This window comes from Mya arenaria, chromosome 3 (assembly GCF_026914265.1).
Source record: "Mya arenaria isolate MELC-2E11 chromosome 3, ASM2691426v1".
Taxonomy (NCBI): Eukaryota; Metazoa; Mollusca; class Bivalvia; order Myida; family Myidae; genus Mya; species Mya arenaria.
The window spans coordinates 73176394-73197723 of record NC_069124.1 but is presented as its reverse complement, the minus strand read 5'-3'; the positions used below and the strand labels follow the sequence as shown (position 1 = coordinate 73197723).

General features: G+C 37.0%; 1 protein-coding gene across 3 annotated transcripts; it reads right to left on the bottom strand.

The window, feature by feature from the left end:
• Positions 1–522: 522 nt before the first annotated feature.
• LOC128228897 (uncharacterized) lies at positions 523–17306 on the bottom strand. 3 transcript variants are annotated; one of them, XM_052940441.1, is made up of 2 exons: positions 17184–17306; positions 523–2264 (listed from the first exon to the last, which is right to left on the bottom strand). In XM_052940441.1, the coding sequence occupies exons 1-2, from the start codon at positions 17184–17186 to the stop codon at positions 1161–1163; spliced, it is 1107 nt and encodes a 368-aa protein (XP_052796401.1). In that variant the 5' UTR covers positions 17187–17306; the 3' UTR covers positions 523–1160. The 3 variants fall into 3 exon arrangements, with proteins under 3 accessions (XP_052796401.1, XP_052796400.1, XP_052796402.1); XM_052940440.1 differs by lacking the exon at positions 17184–17306 and adding an exon at positions 13734–13870; XM_052940442.1 differs by lacking the exon at positions 17184–17306 and adding an exon at positions 7048–7192.
• Positions 17307–21330: the final 4024 nt, after the last annotated feature.

The window sequence follows — 21330 nt, the reverse complement described above, 5'->3', positions numbered from 1 at the left end:
CTTTAGATAAAGGAACAAAGAAAAACTTTTCTCAATCCCTGTCATGTTTTTTTTTATCTTTTTAACTCAGAATATTCATACTTGCCCCTTTTTAATTAGGATCAGAATTCAATAATGGCACTGCTTTATAACTGTTCGATGAATACAGTGTATAACTCTTTTTTTCTTAAAATCAGAAATTAACATTTTCCAACCTCTTAACAGACGGCGTGTTTACTTAGAGTTGACTTTCCAAGTAGATATCATTGATTGTCCACATTACCAAATTAACGCTGGTTCCATTACTCGATATCCATGTGTTTGCCCAAGACTTCTTCTTTGCAAAGAACAAGATGAATGCGTCGATATTCAACGCCAAGGAATCGGGACTCTTTTCCGCAATATTGTTTATCCAAGCAGATGAAATGGCCATTAATAATGGGGCTGTCGGCTGTTTGCCAGCCATTTAGAGTAATAAAACTCGTCCAAAGCCTTAAATGAAAATAAAACGAGAATAAACGAGGCTTATGCAAAGCCATTTATTTTCAAATCAGAGATTTCGAAGAATGGTGATTCTACAAGTGCTTTTAACAAGAGACTAAATCTGTGACATGGCCTAAAAGCTTCCGTTTTTAAAATTCGATAGTAATACTATTTATTTCAGGAATTACACATTAACCTTGTTGTCATTACGTAATATGATACTTTATTCGCAACTTGTTGAAATAAACTTGAAAGGAATTAACGAATACAATGGCATGTTTATTCAAATATAATATTGTTACGGGTGTTCATTTGAATAATTAATAATTATTTCAATAACAAAACACTTAATAATACATGATTAGAGAATGAAAGCCATCAAGATAATAACTGGTAAGTGCATGTTTTGGAATATCACCATTTCCTGTCTACCTGCTGATTCACAACACATTTAAATACAAAAATACAAATGAATACATGTTTAAGGTAAAAATAATAAAACATTGTAAAACGTAAACATAACCAGAATACAACAGGATCTAAAGTGTAATACTAATATATATAACCGTATAAGAAGACTGTTCAAAAATGACTAAAATTATATTTATTTATTTATATATATATATTTATATCAAACAGATCCACATCTTTATGTACACACACATTTTAAGAATATGTTTCCCTCCACAAATACCCTGTCACATGTTGGTCTCTTCCGGTGGTTTCTGCCCATCCCCGTTTGGAATCTCCATCCAGTCTGTCTGGACGGTGGTCTCCGCCGGCTGGTGCTCATACCCGAGTTGTCGACGGCATGGTCCCGTCAGCAGTCGAGCCGCCACGTGCACAAGCTCGTCCCGAAAGGCGCGCTCCGCTGCAAGGAAGATGTAAAACTTGAGGGCGTGGTGCGTCATCCCTATCTCTTCGACGATGGTCTTTGCGAGCATGTAATTTGTGCGGTCGCTCATGTCTGTGGTCAGCGCCTCTTCCTCCACCGGGAAGAAGCAGTAGCGGATAGCGTACACGATGGACACAGGGAACGTGGTCAGGATGAAGTAGAAAGACACGAGCAGCAGGGAGAACGTCGTGGTCACCGCCCGCTCCTTGCAGCTCGTTTCAAACTCTGACAATCGCTTGACCTGTTTGATGATCAGAAGGTTGAAGGTCAGGATTAAAAGAGGTACGCACAGGAAAATCATCATTTCTGTTATCCAAGTCCATATAGACCACAGTGACGCATGCCCGCCTCGCATCGCCTCCTCCCTCAGGCCACAGAACTGATGCTTATCGTTAAACTGATAGAAATACCCTTGCATGGACCCGAGGGTGAGTGCAAATATTGCCAAACCGAGACTTACAATCTTTGCCCGAGTTGTTGTACAAAATGTTTTTCTTTTGGTTGGAAACCAGACCCCAATGAATCTCTCGACAGTGAAGCCCATTACTAATAATGGCGACAAATATTGTGTTGCCATGTACACGATTGGCAACAACTCGCACACCACAGGGGCGTCAAACATTTGTATGTTCCACACTTTATATAGTTCAAACAGTACGTGGAGGACCAAAAACAGCAAGTCCACGAATCCTAGTGCGGCCAGGTAGATGCCGGACGAATGGCGCATACGCGGCCGTAACCATAACACGCAAGAGAGGATGTTTCCCGGGAAGCCTAACACGTACAGGATGGGGGAGATGATCTTGTCCACTTCCGCTGTGGCATGGAGCACGGCCGGATCCGCCGTCTGCATCTCCATCGTGTCGTTCCGCATGCTTCTCAGGACGGTCAGGAAACTATAGTTGGCCTGAAACATTGACAACACATACAATACACAGTATCATGGAGAATATGGGCCATATTGCACCAAAAGCTAGGAAATATTGGTTGGTCTGAAACATTGATAACACATACAATACACAGTTTCAAAGAGAATATGGACTATATTGCGCTTGATACTAGGAAATATTGGTTAGGGTTGGCCTGAAACATTGATGAAAAATGCAATAGACAGTAATCTATCGAATATGGATCATATCGCACATGAAACTAGGAAAATATGGTTGGCCTGAAACATTGATATTATTGGCCACATTACATCCCAAACTAGGTCACAATTCAAATGGTTAACTTAATTACACATAGATCAATTTCATGGAAATTGATTAGAAAACGTTTGAGGCAAATACGGGTCAAAACTAGATAATTTTATGTAGGTCAATTTAAAGAAAGCCTATTTGATACCCTTTGAGATTTAAGATTTTATCCATATCTCTACGTATTTGTCTTCATTATTTCAGCTCTAGTCAAGATCAGATTTTAAAACTCTTGACGTTAATTTTGGTACTCAATCATATGTGAGACATGTTGACTGAAAATGGATAATGTCTTACGAAAACTTGGCACCGAGGAAAATCTATTGGAAAACCTTGTATAAGCAATATTTCCATATGTTTAAATTTGGTCAGAATAGAGTGACATGTAAAATATAGGTTACAAAGGTAAAACACATCCGTCCATAAATCTGGTCTCTATGAACACTTGAACAAACATCACAAACATATCTTAACCTAAAGCATGCACAAGACCACGTTTTACCCAATCTTTATTAAACACGGTAAGCTGATTATCTGCAATTAGACCGTACAGTGTATGCTGACCATGTCTAGACTGTATACGGTCTGCAATTAGACCGTACAGTGAATGCTGACCATGTCTAGACTGTATACGGTCTGCAATTAGACCGTACAGTGAATGCTGACCATGTCTAGACTGTATACGGTCTGCAATTAGACCGTACAGTGAATGCTGACCATGTCTAGACTGTATACGGTCTGCAATTAGACCGTACAGTGAATGCTGACCATGTCTAGACTGTATACGGTCTGCAATTAGACCGTACAGTGAATGCTGACCATGTCTAGACTGTATACGGTCTGCAATTAGACCGTACAGTGAATGCTGACCATGTCTAGAATGTATACGGTCTGCAATTAGACCGTACAGTGAATGCTGACCATGTCTAGACTGTATACGGTCTGCAATTAGACCGTACAGTGAATGCTGACCATGTCTAGACTGTATACGGTCTGCAATTAGACCGTACAGTGAATGCTGACCATGTCTAGACTGTATACGGTCTGCAATTAGACCGTACAGTGAATGCTGACCATGTCTAGACTGTATACGGTCTGCAATTAGACCGTACAGTGAATGCTGACCATGTCTAGACTGTATACGGTCTGCAATTAGACCGTACAGTGAATGCTGACCATGTCTAGACTGTATACGGTCTGCAATTAGACCGTACAGTGAATGCTGACCATGTCTAGACTGTATACGGTCTGCAATTAGACCGTACAGTGAATGCTGACCATGTCTAGACTGTATACGGTCTGCAATTAGACCGTACAGTGAATGCTGACCATGTCTAGACTGTATACGGTCTGCAATTAGACCGTACAGTGAATGCTGACCATGTCTAGACTGTATACGGTCTGCAATTAGACCGTACAGTGAATGCTGACCATGTCTAGACTGTATACGGTCTGCAATTAGACCGTACAGTGAATGCTGACCATGTCTAGACTGTATACGGTCTGCAATTAGACCGTACAGTGAATGCTGACCATGTCTAGACTGTATACGGTCTGCAATTAGACCGTACAGTGAATGCTGACCATGTCTAGACTGTATACGGTCTGCAATTAGACCGTACAGTGTATGCTGACCATGTCTAGACTGTATACGGTCTGCAATTAGACCGTACAGTGTATGCTGACCATGTCGAGACTGTATACGGTCTGCAATTAGACCGTACAGTGTATGCTGACCATGTCGAGACTGTATACGGTCTGCAATTAGACCGTACAGTGTATGCTGACCATGTCGAGACTGTATACGGTCTGCAATTAGACCGTACAGTGTATGCTGACCATGTCGAGACTGTATACGGTCTGCAATTAGACCGTACAGTGTATGCTGACCATGTCGAGACTGTATACGGTCTGCAATTAGACCGTACAGTGTATGCTGACCATGTCGAGACTGTATACGGTCTGCAATTAGACCGTACAGTGTATGCTGACCATGTCGAGACTGTATACGGTCTGCAATTAGACCGTACAGTGTATGCTGACCATGTCGAGACTGTATACGGTCTGCAATTAGACCGTACAGTGTATGCTGACCATGTCGAGACTGTATACGGTCTGCAATTAGACCGTACAGTGTATGCTGACCATGTCGAGACTGTATACGGTCTGCAATTAGACCGTACAGTGTATGCTGACCATGTCGAGACTGTATACGGTCTGCAATTAGACCGTACAGTGTATGCTGACCATGTCGAGACTGTATACGGTCTGCAATTAGACCGTACAGTGTATGCTGACCATGTCGAGACTGTATACGGTCTGCAATTAGACCGTACAGTGTATGCTGACCATGTCTAGACTGTATACGGTCTGCAATTAGACCGTACAGTGTATGCTGACCATGTCTAGACTGTATACGGTCTGCAATTAGACCGTACAGTGTATGCTGACCATGTCTAGACTGTATACGGTCTGCAATTAGACCGTACAGTGAATGCTGACCATGTCTAGACTGTATACGGTCTGCAATTAGACCGTACAGTGTATGTTGACCATGTCTAGACTGTATACGGTCTGCAATTAGACCGTACAGTGTATACGGTCTGCAATTAGACCGTACAGTGAATGCTGACCATGTCTAGACTGTATACGGTCTGCAATTAGACCGTACAGTGAATGCTGACCATGTCTAGACTATATACGGTCTGCAATTAGACCGTACAGTGAATGCTGACCATGTCTAGACTATATACGGTCTGCAATTAGACCGTACAGTGAATGCTGACCATGTCTAGACTATATACGGTCTGCAATTAGACCGTACAGTGAATGTTGACCATGTCTAGACTATATACGGTCTGCAATTAGACCGTACAGTGAATGTTGACCATGTCGAGACTGTATACGGTCTGCAATTAGACCGTACAGTGAATGCTGACCATGTCGAGACTGTATACGGTCTGCAATTAGACCGTACAGTGAATGTTGACCATGTCGAGACTGTATACGGTCTGCAATTAGACCGTACAGTGAATGTTGACCATGTCGAGACTGTATACGGTCTGCAATTAGACCGTACAGTGAATGTTGACCATGTCTAGACTGTATACGGTCTGCAATTAGACCGTACAGTGAATGTTGACCATGTCTAGACTGTATACGGTCTGCAATTAGACCGTACAGTGAATGTTGACCATGTCTAGACTGTATACGGTCTGCAATTAGACCGTACAGTGAATGTTGACCATGTCTAGACTGTATACGGTCTGCAATTAGACCGTACAGTGAATGTTGACCATGTCTAGACTGTATACGGTCTGCAATTAGACCGTACAGTGAATGTTGACCATGTCTAGACTGTATACGGTCTGCAATTAGACCGTACAGTGTATGCTGACCATGTCTAGACTATATACGGTCTGCAATTAGACCGTACAGTGTATGCTGACCATGTCTAGACTATATACGGTCTTTTGCATGAGATGACACAAGTACCCTTACAGGCTAGGACTAAGACTAGGCATGCTTTTTATTGGCAATACCAAACAAGTTCAATATTATTATACAGTTATTTGCCAAGAAAATAAGGATAATGTAGGCAATTATTGGAAATATAATTAATCTATACAGGTTGTCTGCATTATTGCATGATTACAAATGTGACTGTATTGTCTGTAATGATCAGCTCAGACGCCTGTGGGCGGCCCTATTGTTGCATAGTTCATTTGAATTCGAGTCATAGGAAAAAGAAGGGGAGAGGTAGTAACAAGTTTTTTTTTAATGTACAGGTTTGATACACAATCTATTGCTATATCCATTATTCTTTTTCACAGACGACCGTTTGTAGTTGAATCTGTATATTCATATCAGAGAAAACACGGATATTTAGCGAAGTCGACACGAACATGAAGAGGACACAAGACAACTGGCCGGTCTCGTAGCCCATCCATATTGGATAATGTCGAGAAAAAAATGGCTGAAAGTACAATTTGCACGAGCATATTTTCGAACTTGATTTGGTGAAAAAAGACTCAAGTATCATTCAAATGCATAGACAAACCTTAGTCATGTATAGAAAATGTCGTTCTCTTAAAACACTATTAGAAGAGGCTCATGAATAAGACCCAAGTCATTAGTGTCGCTAAGCCTAATACAGGAGAATGACAACTAATGGACGTATGGGTTAGTAAGTAAACGGCATAGGAATGAAGGTAATGCTGAACGTGTACCAATTACCTCTGCAAGGTAAGGCATCATAATGGATGTCAGAAATTACATCTTTATTAGTCTTTAAGACATTTACAAGATTTGCACACTGTTATGTTTGAATCCGATTGATGAATCCTGCTATGGGAATCATTTCTTAGAACGCTATATATAGCAACACATAAAACCAGACCGGTGTTTACTTAAAGACCTTAAAACATACCAAATTATTAGATAAATAATGACATTGAAAGTGCAATCAAGCAAGGCTTGAAAATGTATACGTACTAATTTGTCTTAGAGGTGCATATTTCCTCAGTTCACATACCCCGTATGTCACGCTTAGTATTTTGATAGTAATCCATAGCAACATGCACATGCTATCCGGAGTCCTAAACAAAATCACACCGCACAGGTTGGTATTTGACAACAAATCAGGGTATTATCCTTGAAACGCGACAAGAAGATTGACGATTTATCGGAATGATCAATCATAACTTCTGCAGCAGAAAACCCAATATACGTTTGAAACAAAGCCAATATCAAACATCGCAAAACATCCCCCTCTTGTCCGCAACCAGGATACAAACCAGCGGATACGAAATAAATCTCACAATATACGGCATACTGACGACATGAGAGGAGGATCTTTCACGGATGGAACTGTCAGTATCAGTATTAAAATCTGGAAGCGTTGAATTCCTGCAATAATGACATGACAGAAACATATACAACAATGACTAGTCTTGCAATAAAGATTCCCATGTACGAACACAAATGACTCGTCTTGTTTTTGCCGAGGTTCAAAATAAAGTCTCACTAGGACGAGAGTGGTTTTGTGATATAGGTGTTCTTTTCTCACCTAATATGTTAAGGGTTCGACCCCCAACAAGGGTACTTTAAAAAAAAAAAGCCTTTCAAAATAGACATCAGTACTCAACAGACTCGAGAGTGATTCTATAAACTATCAGGTTTCGACAAAATCGAGGTAACGGAAATGAGTCGAGACTAAAGCCTCACTACTGGTGTAACGGGCAAACGCATGTTCATATTACGTATAGAAATGAAAATTGTTAGATGAAAAATGGAAATGGAAAATAAAACTAAATATAACTAGTTCAAATAACATTATTTGATGATGCTTACAAAGTTTATTGTATATTTGAAAGGATGGTTCGAAGCTGTGCCAAATGCTTGGATGAATGTTCGGTATGACCGAACAACTATTTTGAATGTCGTGGTATAAAGAGCATAATATTCTGGATAGTAAAGGAACTGTTTCATATGGTGTCATATTACTGCTGTAAGATAACCTTATAACGTTCGCGCATTGTTTCGTGTTAATCACTTAATTTTCGCGATAATTATCTAGCTATCTAGTTGATATTCGCGATACCTTTTGGGTAAGGTAAATATCATAAGACTAAAACAGGCTTGTAAGTGCCCAGAACTGCCACCTATTATCCTTTTTAGCAATTCAACACTTACAGGTCAACTAGTTATGATTTGCGAATTCCACTTAATAAGTAACATAATAACTGGTTAACTAGATAGGATTCGTGTTACCAATTATCTATAAATGCACTACAGATTGAGGGCTAACATCTTAACTAGTTATGGTTTGCGTATTCCACTAAGTAAGTAACATAACATAACACTAACTGGTTCACGAGATAAGTGGTTAACACGAAACGATTCGCGAACGCGAACACAGATATCTTACGGCGGTAATATGCCTTCAGAAGTTTAATGGTTTGTAAAATGTATATTTAAGGATTATTTACTAAATAAAGTTTGGTAAATCATTAGGATTGTTAAAATTAAGATGCCGACGGCTGAAACCCTTCAACAAATGTTGATGTTTGCTCAACTATTGTCTTAGAAGTCCACTATTTTGAAAAGGAATAGTAACACGATATGTAGCTAACTACTGCAACGTGATTGGATAATTGTCATTATCACGTGCAAATACCAATGTATTCAATAAAGGTTAATTTATCCGTCAGTTTATGTATGAGTCCTCTTGGGCGATAGATATGGTTTCATATTTCTTTTTTATTGACTGTACCGGCGTGGGTTGGCTCCCCACTACACCCAGGGTTTTATACTTATTAATAACTTGATTGTTTTTCTGCAATTTCACTATGAACGAGTGAACTTATTATAATATCAGTGTTTTCAGATGCACTACTATGAAAACTCATTTTCGGTGCCAAAACATGAGCGAGTCCCTTAAACTGCCAACGTTCGAAAACAGACAACGCTGTTTTAGTTCTAATGTTGTGCCGTTAACCAAAAGACCAGTTGAGATGTTTTGCTACTGGGTTAAAAGATGCGTGCAATTTTCATATCAATATATCAAAAACTCGCCGGTTCTTCAAATTAGCTTTGGACACCCAAGTTGTTACGCTTATGGCGTGATCATGTCAAATCGGTAATGGTCAAGAGAGAAGATGAACGGCGGGGGTCTCCACAGACGCCTCTGGGACCACATCGTAAGTGCATGCCAATCACGCTGGAAGAATGGAGTCTACTCTGAAAATCTGCACCGTAATAAATTCTTGAGAGAAGGAAAAAAATGATTTCGTTCCGTTATATCCTATATTCATTTTTACATAGGATTAAAAGTAAAACAAAAATACCTTTCAAGACGAACGATTATGTAAAAAACACGAAAAATACAACGATAACCAGCGTAAAGGTGTTTTTGGCTTACGTTAACGTTTGTGATTTGGTTCCCCGCTTTGCAGTATGCACTGAAATGCAACCAGGAAACAAAACAAACAGGTAGCTAACATGAACTTCTGCTAGCCTTAAGTGTAGGCGGGGGCTGATATAAAGGATACAATGGAAATACAGGGACAATGCCAGCATGCAAGATACTTTTAAACTTGTTTCAATAATCGATGTCGCCAGGAATTGCGGACGGCAAACAGCCAAGCATTTCACAGGGGGCGACCAAAACAACATCGGCCTATTTCGTTAATGAGGACTTCAAAAGTTGCGTCCCAACGTTGCACCCCTCTAGTGCCAAATCGTGGATCCACTTCTTGTATACCACATGCATAACCATTTAAAGGCTGTAGGTCGCAGGCTTACAGACTTTTGTACCTCAAATCGAAATCAGGGATCCGGACAAACTTTTTGACATCACATGTTTAACAATTATGCGTCGGGCTTACAAAAAAGGACGTATGGTGTTATGCGATTTGAAATAATGCGATTCAAAAGACCACTTTACTCAAATACGTTCACAAGATTACAACGTTTATGTGAATTTGAAAGCATAATCATCTAAAATAAGTTGAGGGGAATGGTTGATTAAAAACAATAACGCAGAAAATTAAAATTACTTTAACCTAAAAAAATAACCAAAATGTCCATAGCCTATACTGGACTTGACACTTGTGAGATGAAAGGAATGTTCATACATCCTAGTACATATATAATCCAAATATTCCTAAATTCATCGAACTGATTTCGAGCGAAAATGTAACTACTATTAGAAAACTATGTTGTTTTGTCTATAATGGCCTTGAAATGCGTCAGTTTAGACATTAGACACTTTTCTCCACGAACTATTTTTCAGTATTTTAATAGTGTGTGTATACCACGTGATAAATTGCGTCATAAATGCTACGTCGGAAGGCAATATTTTGATTTGAAAAAATACTTTAAACAAAGATAACTTCACTATTTCTTCACCATTTTAAATGAAACAAAGCGCAGTATACGCCGCTTACAGTGCCCCACCTTCGGTCTTTACCAGAGTTTAATTGCGAGTTTAGTTTCTTAAAACACTTCGACAAATCTTTTCAGAATACGGCCGTCTGACGGAGCATTGTCAAAACATTATTTTGGAAACAGGTTTTATCGAAGTGTTTGATGAAACTAAGGACCTCATCAAATTTCGGAAATAAAACAAATGCGGGACTCTTTAAGCGGCATAGACTGCCCTTAGTTTCATTTAAAATGGTGTTGTAAATGAAAAGTTATCTTTGATTTAAGTCTTCATTTTAAGCAATTTTTTGCCGTCCGACGTAGCATATATGACGTAATTTATCTCGTGGTATACACACACTGTTTAAGCAAATGTGATATAACTTTACTTTGTTTATACATTATGATTGATTTTGAAAGTTGTTCTATCGGAAATGTTTATATACTGTACATGTTTATATTATATGTAACTGGTTGGCTGTAAGCTTATAGTTAATATAATCTTCTTCTTCTTCTATAGGTTTATCAGTTTCTGTTTTGGAACTAGCTAATTGAATTCAAATTCATCCATTTAAATTACCTATTCTTTGATAATGAAAGGCACTTATCGGTTACAGTTTGGGTCATTTAAAATATCTTTTGGAATCGATTTCATTGCCTAAAACAGAACTGTACAACAAGTAAAATCAAGTTTGTCGCGCCTACAGACATTCAACGCTTTCAACGTTTTTATTAAAGCAAGTCATCAACGGTTTAACAACGGTCTTGATCAAGCGCATACTTGTATTTTTCATTTACACTTGGCTTTATCATAGCAATAAAACGCTTAATTGACACCAGCATTTATTGTGGTACAGATTGGCATTTGGCAGGCGCATTGAAGTATTCCAGCAACCAATCAGCAAGCTTAATTTTTCATTTTACGCGACGTCAGGGAGGCAATATGTACGCCTCAGAACAACCATTGACTAGATACGTGGCCTTAATGTTTTGTTGTTGTTGTTGTTGTTGTTGTTTTTTTGTTGTTTTTTTTTTTTTTGGGGGGGGGGGTATGCCGTTCCCGCACGTTTTCGATCTGACTTATCTAACCAGTGATAACATCAAATGAATGTAGGATTCAAATGTTGTGTGACTAACTGTCGTAGTAACGCCTATTTTTAATAGTAGAAATGGTTCTATAAGGCATACGGGATGAAGTTAAGTGATGTACATTTATGAATCTTTGGAACATGCCAGTACTTTGTTTTGAAATACAAACTCGTAAATATAAATAGGCATGGAAACCATTACACAAAATAAAGTGCCTACAGTGAAGCGCCACAAAAAAACTCCGCCGGTTTCTGCTTATTTTCCAGATTATTACGCAACTCAGACAACGTTCGAACGTATACGAGCATTAGATTTAAATATATCGTGATTGATTGATGCTGTACTTAGTTCTGGTTTTTGTTGTTGATTGGTAGGTGTTTAGTAATATTTTGGGTTAAAGTTTAGTTTGAACACAGTCACTGATAAACACTACAAATAGCTCGTACATTTGTAAGCACTGCCTGTGATGAGCTACATCACATCATACCGGTTAGGACATATGACCCTTGTGACCCAAACACGTCCATCCCTACATTGGCCCAAACACGCCCAACCCTACATTGGCCCAAACACGCCCACCCCTACATTGGCCCAAACACGCCCAACCCTACATTGGCCCAAACACGCCCATCCCTACATTGGCCCAAACACGCACACCCCTACATCGGCCCGAACGCGCCCATCCCTACATTGGCCCGAACGCGCCCACCCCTACATTGGCCCAAACACGCCCATCCCTACATTGGCCCGAACACGCCCACCCCTACATTGGCCCAAACACGCCCACCCCTACATTGGCCCAAACACGCCCACCCCTATATTGGCCCAAACACGCCCATCCCTACATTAGCCCAAACACGCCCACCCCTACATAAGCCCAAATACGCCCATCCCTACATTAGCCCAAACACGCCCACCCCTACATTAGCCCAAACACGCCCACCCCTACATTGGCCCAAACACGTCCATCCCTACATTAGCCCAAACACGCCCATCCCTACATTAGCCCAAACACGCCCACCCCTACATTGGCCCAAACACGCCCACCCCTACATTGGCCAAAACACGCCCATCCCTACATTGGCCCAAACACGCCCATCCCTACATTGGCCCAAACACGCCCATCCCTACATTGGCCCGAACGCGCTCAATACTTTGTCATTGAGCGCTAAACAAACACCAACCCTACCATGATATTTTCTCCTAGTCTGCTGGCTCTCATACAAATAAATTATTGTTAATATTTAAAGCAGCAAAACAAAGCCAGGCCCAAGTTATTGACTTAAAACATGTTTTCTTAAAATTATTCCTTCCTTGTCTGTTATGTTTTTGTATCTTGGTTACGATCAGGTTTAACATTGTATGTAGAAATGTCGTTTGAGTACAAAGGACTAAGAGTAAATATTTATTTCGTTTCACACGTAAACACAATTCATTCCGGCAATATTAAGCGACTAACAGGTTGAGTGAACTAAGAATGCTTCATTATATCATACAAAATAAAACAAATAATGCTCGTATACCTATATTTTCATTTGTGATTTCTACGAAAATAAATATTGTGGCGACGTTGTGCCGATTTTGGACTAGACAGTGCATGTTACGAACATTAAATACCCACTTATAATGACGCGGATCCCATCACCGATGAAAGCACTCACAGATATCTAATAAGCAATCAGCAAAAATCCTATTATGCTTTTTAATTTAATAAATCATACCTTACACAAGCTATATACCGTTATTGAAAATCTCAATTAATTTCTAGTAAGTAAATTATGTAAGTATATTGCGCAGACGGAAGCTTTATGTAATGCGTTTGTAGTTTAATAACGTAAAACATGTCAAGAGTATATTGCAAATGACAGTGTCCGTGCCACTGTTGTACTCCTGGTGTCTAAAAATAGTAAAGGAACAAAGAACCAAGTACAACTATCATCATATCATCATAATAATAGATATTCTATAGCCACTCCGATATTTATTTTACGTTGAAAGGTTGAAGAGCAAATTGTATTTATTCAATTCTGAACAAAGTTAGTACGAAACCGTTTGTTTTTCAAAAAATGAATTAGTTCCATTTGTCAATTTTCTGCTTAAATTTCAGTGTTTTTAAAAATAAATAAATGATGAAATAAGAAAGAATGTCTGCACAACCAACCTACCATTGTATATTAATCCAATTACACGTCTATAAAGTTAGTATTTCTGACATAGCACAGTTCCTACCGTTTATAACCTATTCTGACACATATGAACACATAAATGCCAGACCAAAGCCTTGCTCTGCTCTGCTCTGACTCGAAGGCAGCATTGGCTTTCCAAAACAAACTCATACAGGTGCGTCTGACAGTATCATTGTCTCGAGTATTGCTTTACATCCACTTGTGTCAATGCCCAGCGTCTGCACTCTATTTCATACATACTTGATTGGTGTGTATGACAGCTTAATAAGACATTCCTAAAACTATATTTATAAAAGTAAACGGTTTCCATATAACAACTTAAAATAACTTTATAACATTAGTGTTGGTAATTATTTACAAGGATGAAAAGACTTACATGGAAACAGAACGTACAGCATCTTGTATGCATTTACGGTTTGGAAGTTGATTTGTGCTCATGCAACACACACATGTACGCACGCACGCACGCACGCACGCACGCACGCATCTGGTCCATAATTCAATGACAATTAATGTTTTGTGAGACTGCACACAAACTAAAAATAATATATTATGCATTAAGGCATTTTGCCAAATTTATCAAAACTTGCCAAATGAACGTAAAAGTTTAAGCACTTTTCAGCACTAAAGCCATATGGTAACACGCCAAAGTATATTATTTTATTATTACGTATGTTTTTATTCAACTATGTGCATGTTGTGCAATCATACTTATGGTATGTGCGTATTCATTTTTTGACAATCTTTTGGAATTATGTTGTAGATACGTCTTTAAATCATAAAGACAACTAATTTCAACTCTATTATTCCATTATTTTGTTAGTTGTACCGGTGTGGGTTCGCTCCCAACTGTAATCAACGCTATAAACTGACTACCATAGCATCATGCGAGTAACTGTTTACCAAAGAGCACATTTGTTTGGGTTGTTAGTAATAAACTATACGTAAAAAGTATGCCAGAGCTAAAACAAATTCGATTAGACATTCAGAGAGAGTAGTCGCGATGAGTTTTTGCTTTTTTTATTGTTCATTTTTTTTTTTGCTATAGCTGAACAGATAAAAATAACGAACTTTTCAACATTACCCTTTGTTTATTTGAAAAAAAAAGAATATATGAATAATCGGTATATTCCCATGATCTGAAACATTGTTGCTTTGTATCATGTTCTTTTTTAGTCTTTGCTAAAATTAACTTTCTATCGCTCTACTTAAAAAGGGCATAACACGTACACACATTAATAAATGTCTTATAAAAAGTAAACATGAATTATGTATGCATTAGTATACATGAGAGCAATTATCTCCGATATTATAAAAATAATTTAGATATAAAACTAAACGAAAAGCAGATACAGGGGGTATCTAGTACTATCTACAAAACGAGCAAATTTAAACTTAATGTCCCCATTTATTATGATACTCCTGAGGATATTTTCGGAACACATGCGCATTTTTTTCCTCTCATACAGGTGTGCAGAGCGAATGAACTCCAAAACTTTGCCAATGTTGAAACATATTTTTTTTATATATTTTGAAATACTTTTATTTAAAAAAAAGAAAAAGGAAACGTCCCATTTATTATGGTTCTCAAGAGGATATTTTCGGAAGACATACGCAGACGCCTTGCAGAGATGAATATCAATGCTACAAAGTATATTCTAATCAGTTATTAACGTCGGGGCATGACTTGAACATTAGTTTTACCTTATATTTCGAGTATTTTCCATATCATAGAGATATAGACCCAGTATTTATACTACCTGTCCTTAATTGTGTAAACTTAGAAATAAGTCATTAGAGGTCGACAACAATAATTATAATAAAATAAACACAAAACGTTTTATCTTGAGCGTAAGAATATTAATATCTCGTAGCAACTCAATCGGCAAAACTACTCAAAAAGATCAATGCAAAATGATACTTGCCTACAAGCAAACGTTACAACGATGACCACGACGGACAACGACGGTCACGGGGCAATAACAATAGCCCAACTTTAGTCCTACGTTATCATACTCGTACATATATTTTCATCCTTTCGTATATTAATCCGTCCATGTATGTGTTAGTAAATGAACTATGGTATGCAGAGCTGTGTATATTTAGATATAATCAAAATTAAAGCAATATTTGGAGTACCGCCAAAATTAGTAGAAGAGTCCAGACAATGCACTGACAGGTCCAACATGGTTAGTTCCTTGTGATACCGGGATGATTGTTTTTCAAGACAGTCACTTGTTTTGGTTAAATTCTTCATGATAATTCGAGTTTAATAAATTTGGTGGAGATGTTTGTATTTCTTTGTATGAAGCTGCCAAACGACTTTGATAAAATCGCCAATGACGGTAACATTCTGTGTTTACTTTCCGGTTCAAAGATACTATAGAAATATTTTGAGACCGATGAACCCAAGACAGAAATGCCGCCCGAATGGAAAACAATATGATTGATGTAAGTATTATATAAAGTGGAATACCAAACGTAATTTCTTTCAATAAATGTGTGGGTGTTGATTCAAACAATTGCATATGAAAACAAAAGTGAAATGAATGAATCAGTCACACACAAAGTTTAATAAAACAAACATTACACAAGCATTCGAATATTGATGAACCAAACAGTTTGCCAAATACCAGTAGACAGACAATGTCAGTGATAATGGTTAATATATACTTAACGTGACACTCTTATTCAAAATCAATACATACACATGTATAACAAACATCAAATTTAACTGATAAACCTTTAACTACTTACTAAATAATGCATTTATTGAAACTATTAATTACTGAATATATGATTGTAATCGTGTATGTTATAGCAGAAAGCGCAAAAATATTAAATGATAAGTGAATGCTAAAAGATTTACTGCGGTCTACATAGTCTCATAAGGAAGAAATACCGTGTTTTATGCTCATTAATTTCAAATTAAACTCGGTATCCTTCATAAAAACCATTGTTTTCGAGATTTATTCATCCTTTTTTGGATTATTAAAACAATATTATTAATTTTGGTAAATCTTATTTGGGAGTAAGGGTGCATCTTTTAGAAGTATAGAATTGCATTAACTTGGAATTAAGACAAACACATCACATTCTATTTACAAAAAGCTTTCTCTTCAATCCGTCAGATATTATAAGGTCGAGTGTTTTGAATAAATACCGTTTATACAAAAAAGGATTAAATACTTTTATAACTTATTTAACATGCGAATATTAAAACATGTACCTATGTCGTCTTTGATTATAGCAAACAGTCTTAAGAACACTATCCTAAAACATACATTATATGAACATAGTAGTTTAATAGAATTGTTTCACATTTAATACCGATTATTTTGGAATTGTACTTTAACATTTTCTATTTATACAAACACATGAACATGTTGCAAGGTTTACCTCAAAAGCAACTAAGTTTAATCCACTCACCATGAATCAAATTCCAAGACATTTCAGACCATTATCTGTCATGCACGTTTCCATCCTGATCGTTCAGAGCTCTCGGCAACTGCTATCCATCAGGAACACTGACTAGTGTTCCAATGACGCCCTGCAAACGACGCCAGTGCCTGCTGGCGAATCACTGACCCTCTACAAACAAACACAACAGATATCGGATTGACACCACCAGACGAAGCCTAATCACACGATCCGTCTTCGAAAGCAACACATTTTTAAGTCAGTTACTAGTATGATACTCACTTACCATATACAGGGTATACCTAGTAAATCAGCTACATTGTATTTGTATGTAAAGTGATTATTTAATGATTGACCTTATTCACATTGTATCCTAGTCCTATTAATGAGAAAAAGATTGTTCAACAGAGACATATCCAGAAGCAATTAATCTCCATAGGATTTATCTTTTGCACGTGACCACATGAATATTGAAGTGCACCTCTATCTAAGTTGGATGTCCATCACTTTATCTAGTAAACATACTTCTATAAAATTATACATACATCTGTTCATCCTCACTTGTATTCCAACTTTGCTCAATATTAAACCAAGAAAAGTTGAGTACCCACGGACGACACCTGGACACAGAAATGGTAATTTCATGCAATTATTTTTCTAAATCAAAGGTCATAACTCGTGATAGTCCGAATAAATGTCAAATAAATAGCGAGTGCTCTATTGCCCATGCTTACCAATACTACGATGAAGTGTTATAATTAAGATGCAATCATTTTGGGGTACATGCCACATAATGCTAGATACCCTTTTTAGACCACCTTTTAGATGAGATACTTTTGGAGGTACATGCGACATTAGTTCGGTCCGTGGCGCGACGTTACGACTTTTTTACCGAGTGAAATGTCAAATAAATCATAGGCGCACAGCTGACCATGCTGACCAACATACCTTTAAATGTTTATGGGAGTAGGTTCAATACATTTCTAAGTATAAAGAACACAGTTTATTTTTATTTTAGATCATTGTGTACCTTTTGCTAGTCCGAGTAAACCAAATGCAAAGCGATATACATTTCAGTGACGCGACAAATCATACGGAGCTACAAAGAGTCAATACTTCTTTTCAAATGCACTAGTTAATATGCCCATTCGTTCATAAGCAGTATAACATATTATGTGATATTGCATAGTCAGTAGTCATGCAATATCAAGTTACATAATAAGAATTTAACCATTTTAACGTAATAATATCATACAATACATCAAAAACAAGGAGTGAGGAGAGAATCCCTTGTATTTGTACAAGAACTTGTAAATGTAAAATATATTCTTCAAATTTTGAAAAACTAAGCGTATTTAACGGAGCATTTTTCAAACAAACTCTTTACAGAAAGTACTGTATTTTGCTACTTGTGTAATACCTATATTATTTGGATATGAAAATAGATTTAACATACATAATTGAAGTTCAATACTGAAAACTTACCTCTTATGTATTCTGAGTGACATATTAATAACCCTAGACAACATGTATCAATACTAATTGGTTAACTACTTTTAATGGGTTTGGAAATGTTGATGTTGATGAAATATCCTTAATTTGTAGTTCACAGACAATTGTTTAGAGAAAATAAATGTCATCGGAGTTGACATATGTGTATACAAACCCAATGAAATCCACCATCTCGGATTTCCATCCAAGGCGGTACAATCCTTGATAAACATACCAAGCTTTTTATATGTATATAGTATGTATGCCCTGTGCTGCTTGTGGAGTTTTGTGCCGTTCTTCTATGTTTCTTGTGATTTTATGTTCTATGTTTTTGGCGTTTACCCAGTGCCATTAAACCGGGTTTATGTTTAAACTTTTTGCTACTGAGCTTGTTTCTGTAGCTTTTCGCATACATATTTTTACGAGACCTTAACATTGATTGCATCGTGCGATTTCTTCCAATCAGAATAAGCGTTGTGGTTATAGAGTAAAATTGAATAGGAAGTCGACGCAAGAACAAGATTTTTACAATTAGCAAGTAAAAATTTCAAATCTTAATTGTGTTATGATAGCATAACATCAAACTGAAATGCTTGAACTTTCGAAATTTTGTCCTACAATTGATGAAAAATATGACCCCTATATGTACATTTCCTATAATTTTACCACAAGGCCATACCAATTTTGTTTATGTTAAGCGTCAATCCTTATAACAAAACTAACTATCTTTCTAGCTATCCTGAAAAATCGAGCCAGGAAAAAGAAAAAAAAACGAATGCTTATGTATAATATAGACACAAGAGCCTCCTTAGTCTTTTTACACGACAAAATGAGTTGTATTAAAGTGTGTTGATTGTGGGAATCATACAGAAGGCGCCATTTTCTTCTAACAAGAATACTAGTACAATATATGAAGCATTTTGCCCACACTTGTGTTCTGTAGGAATTATAGTAAAAGGAAATGTTCGGCTGCCAGGTCGATGATAATTTAAAATGTGTTGTTTTTTGACCGGGTAGCTCAAAACCTATCCGTCCGACATAGAAACGATTTGCTTTGTCCTAATATTAGTTTATTTTCCATTATGATACAAGCTACTCGGAAATGTGAAGTAGTGAAACTATGAGATGATTGCTTATAAAAAAGAAGGAAGAAATCAATGCACTAATGGTGAGCGGTTAGTTGTTTCTATAATGCTTCATATTATGTTTAATGCCTAGTTTCATTCAATCTTTGTAAAAATAAGAAGATAGCTTCTATGAGTACGAAGTGAACCGTACGAAATACTATAGCCTTGATCTACCTACCGCTTATCGTCGGCTAACGAGAAGATGTGTACAAATAATGTGTGTTTATATAACCTCGAACCTGATATAATACTGAATGATTTCTAATGGTGGCTCCAAAGCCGAAAGAGAAAAAGAGGTGATAAATGGTTAGGATAAAATGTCTTTATTTGATTGAATTCCAATTTTATTTATTTATGTGAAGGTTTTTGGATAAATTGTGCATTGAAAATTATAAAAGAGGGGGGAAAAGTAGCATTTTTGCAGTTCGTTTGTTTTAAAGTATATACCATATTCTTTTCGAAATGTTTTAATAAATTTTATCAGAGTTTTGAGTAAATGTCTCAATCAAATTGTCAGATTAACGAAAGGTTTGCTTCACTAAAAAATGAAACAACTGTTCTTAGTGAGCAATTGGGATTTGTCGCACAAATGCCTTTATATTTGCCAATGCGCATGCGCGAGTGTCTTAATAACCTACTGAATGGAAAATTGTTGTTTATTCCGTTACTTAATGGAAATTTTGCGGGTATAATCTGCTTAATGAATTTTTGGTTGCCAGAGCTCTTCTCAATTATTAAATGTGAATATGTCCTGCGATTCCATTAGCTGAGCCATGAGCCTAAATACAAAATAATAATAAAACTGACTAACGAATAATAAGGAACATAGATATATAGCGTGCACATGCGCAATCTATAAAGGGACTTGCTTACAAGTAAACCATTTGTTGATCATTTTAAAAAACAAACTTTACTGAACTGTAAATGATTATTAGTGACTATATACTACAATTATGTCTAAATTATCCATCATCATCATCAGCAGCAGCAGCAGCAGCAGCAGCAGCAGCATCAGCATCATCATCATCATCATCATCATCATCAGCTGATGCCATGTTAAGCAAATTGGGATTTCTATTTTCACAAAAAGAATGCGTTTACTATTTAAGTATTATAAATTAAAACATATATGTATTCCCAACCAATACATATACCTGTTGAAATAAATTTTGTCAAATACTTATGTTGATTTAACTCAATATTGTTTTTACAGAAGGTACGAACTCTTTAAAACAGACTCATTTTGTTGTTGATGTATATATTTCAATCAATTAATAGTTTTATGAATACTGGGTGGGTGTGTTCACACATTTTTGAGGAAAATACATAGTATCACAGTTTATTTCAAATGCATAAAGGCCATTGGCCCATGAGCTTACAAGAATTATGCATATATACACATATGACAATTCATAGATCAGTGGTTAAATACAATTCCATAGATACAATTTCTTTTTACAATAACTTACACTATATCATTATATTATTCAAACTATAATATAAATAATACTATAATATTAACACAGTGAGGAGACAAT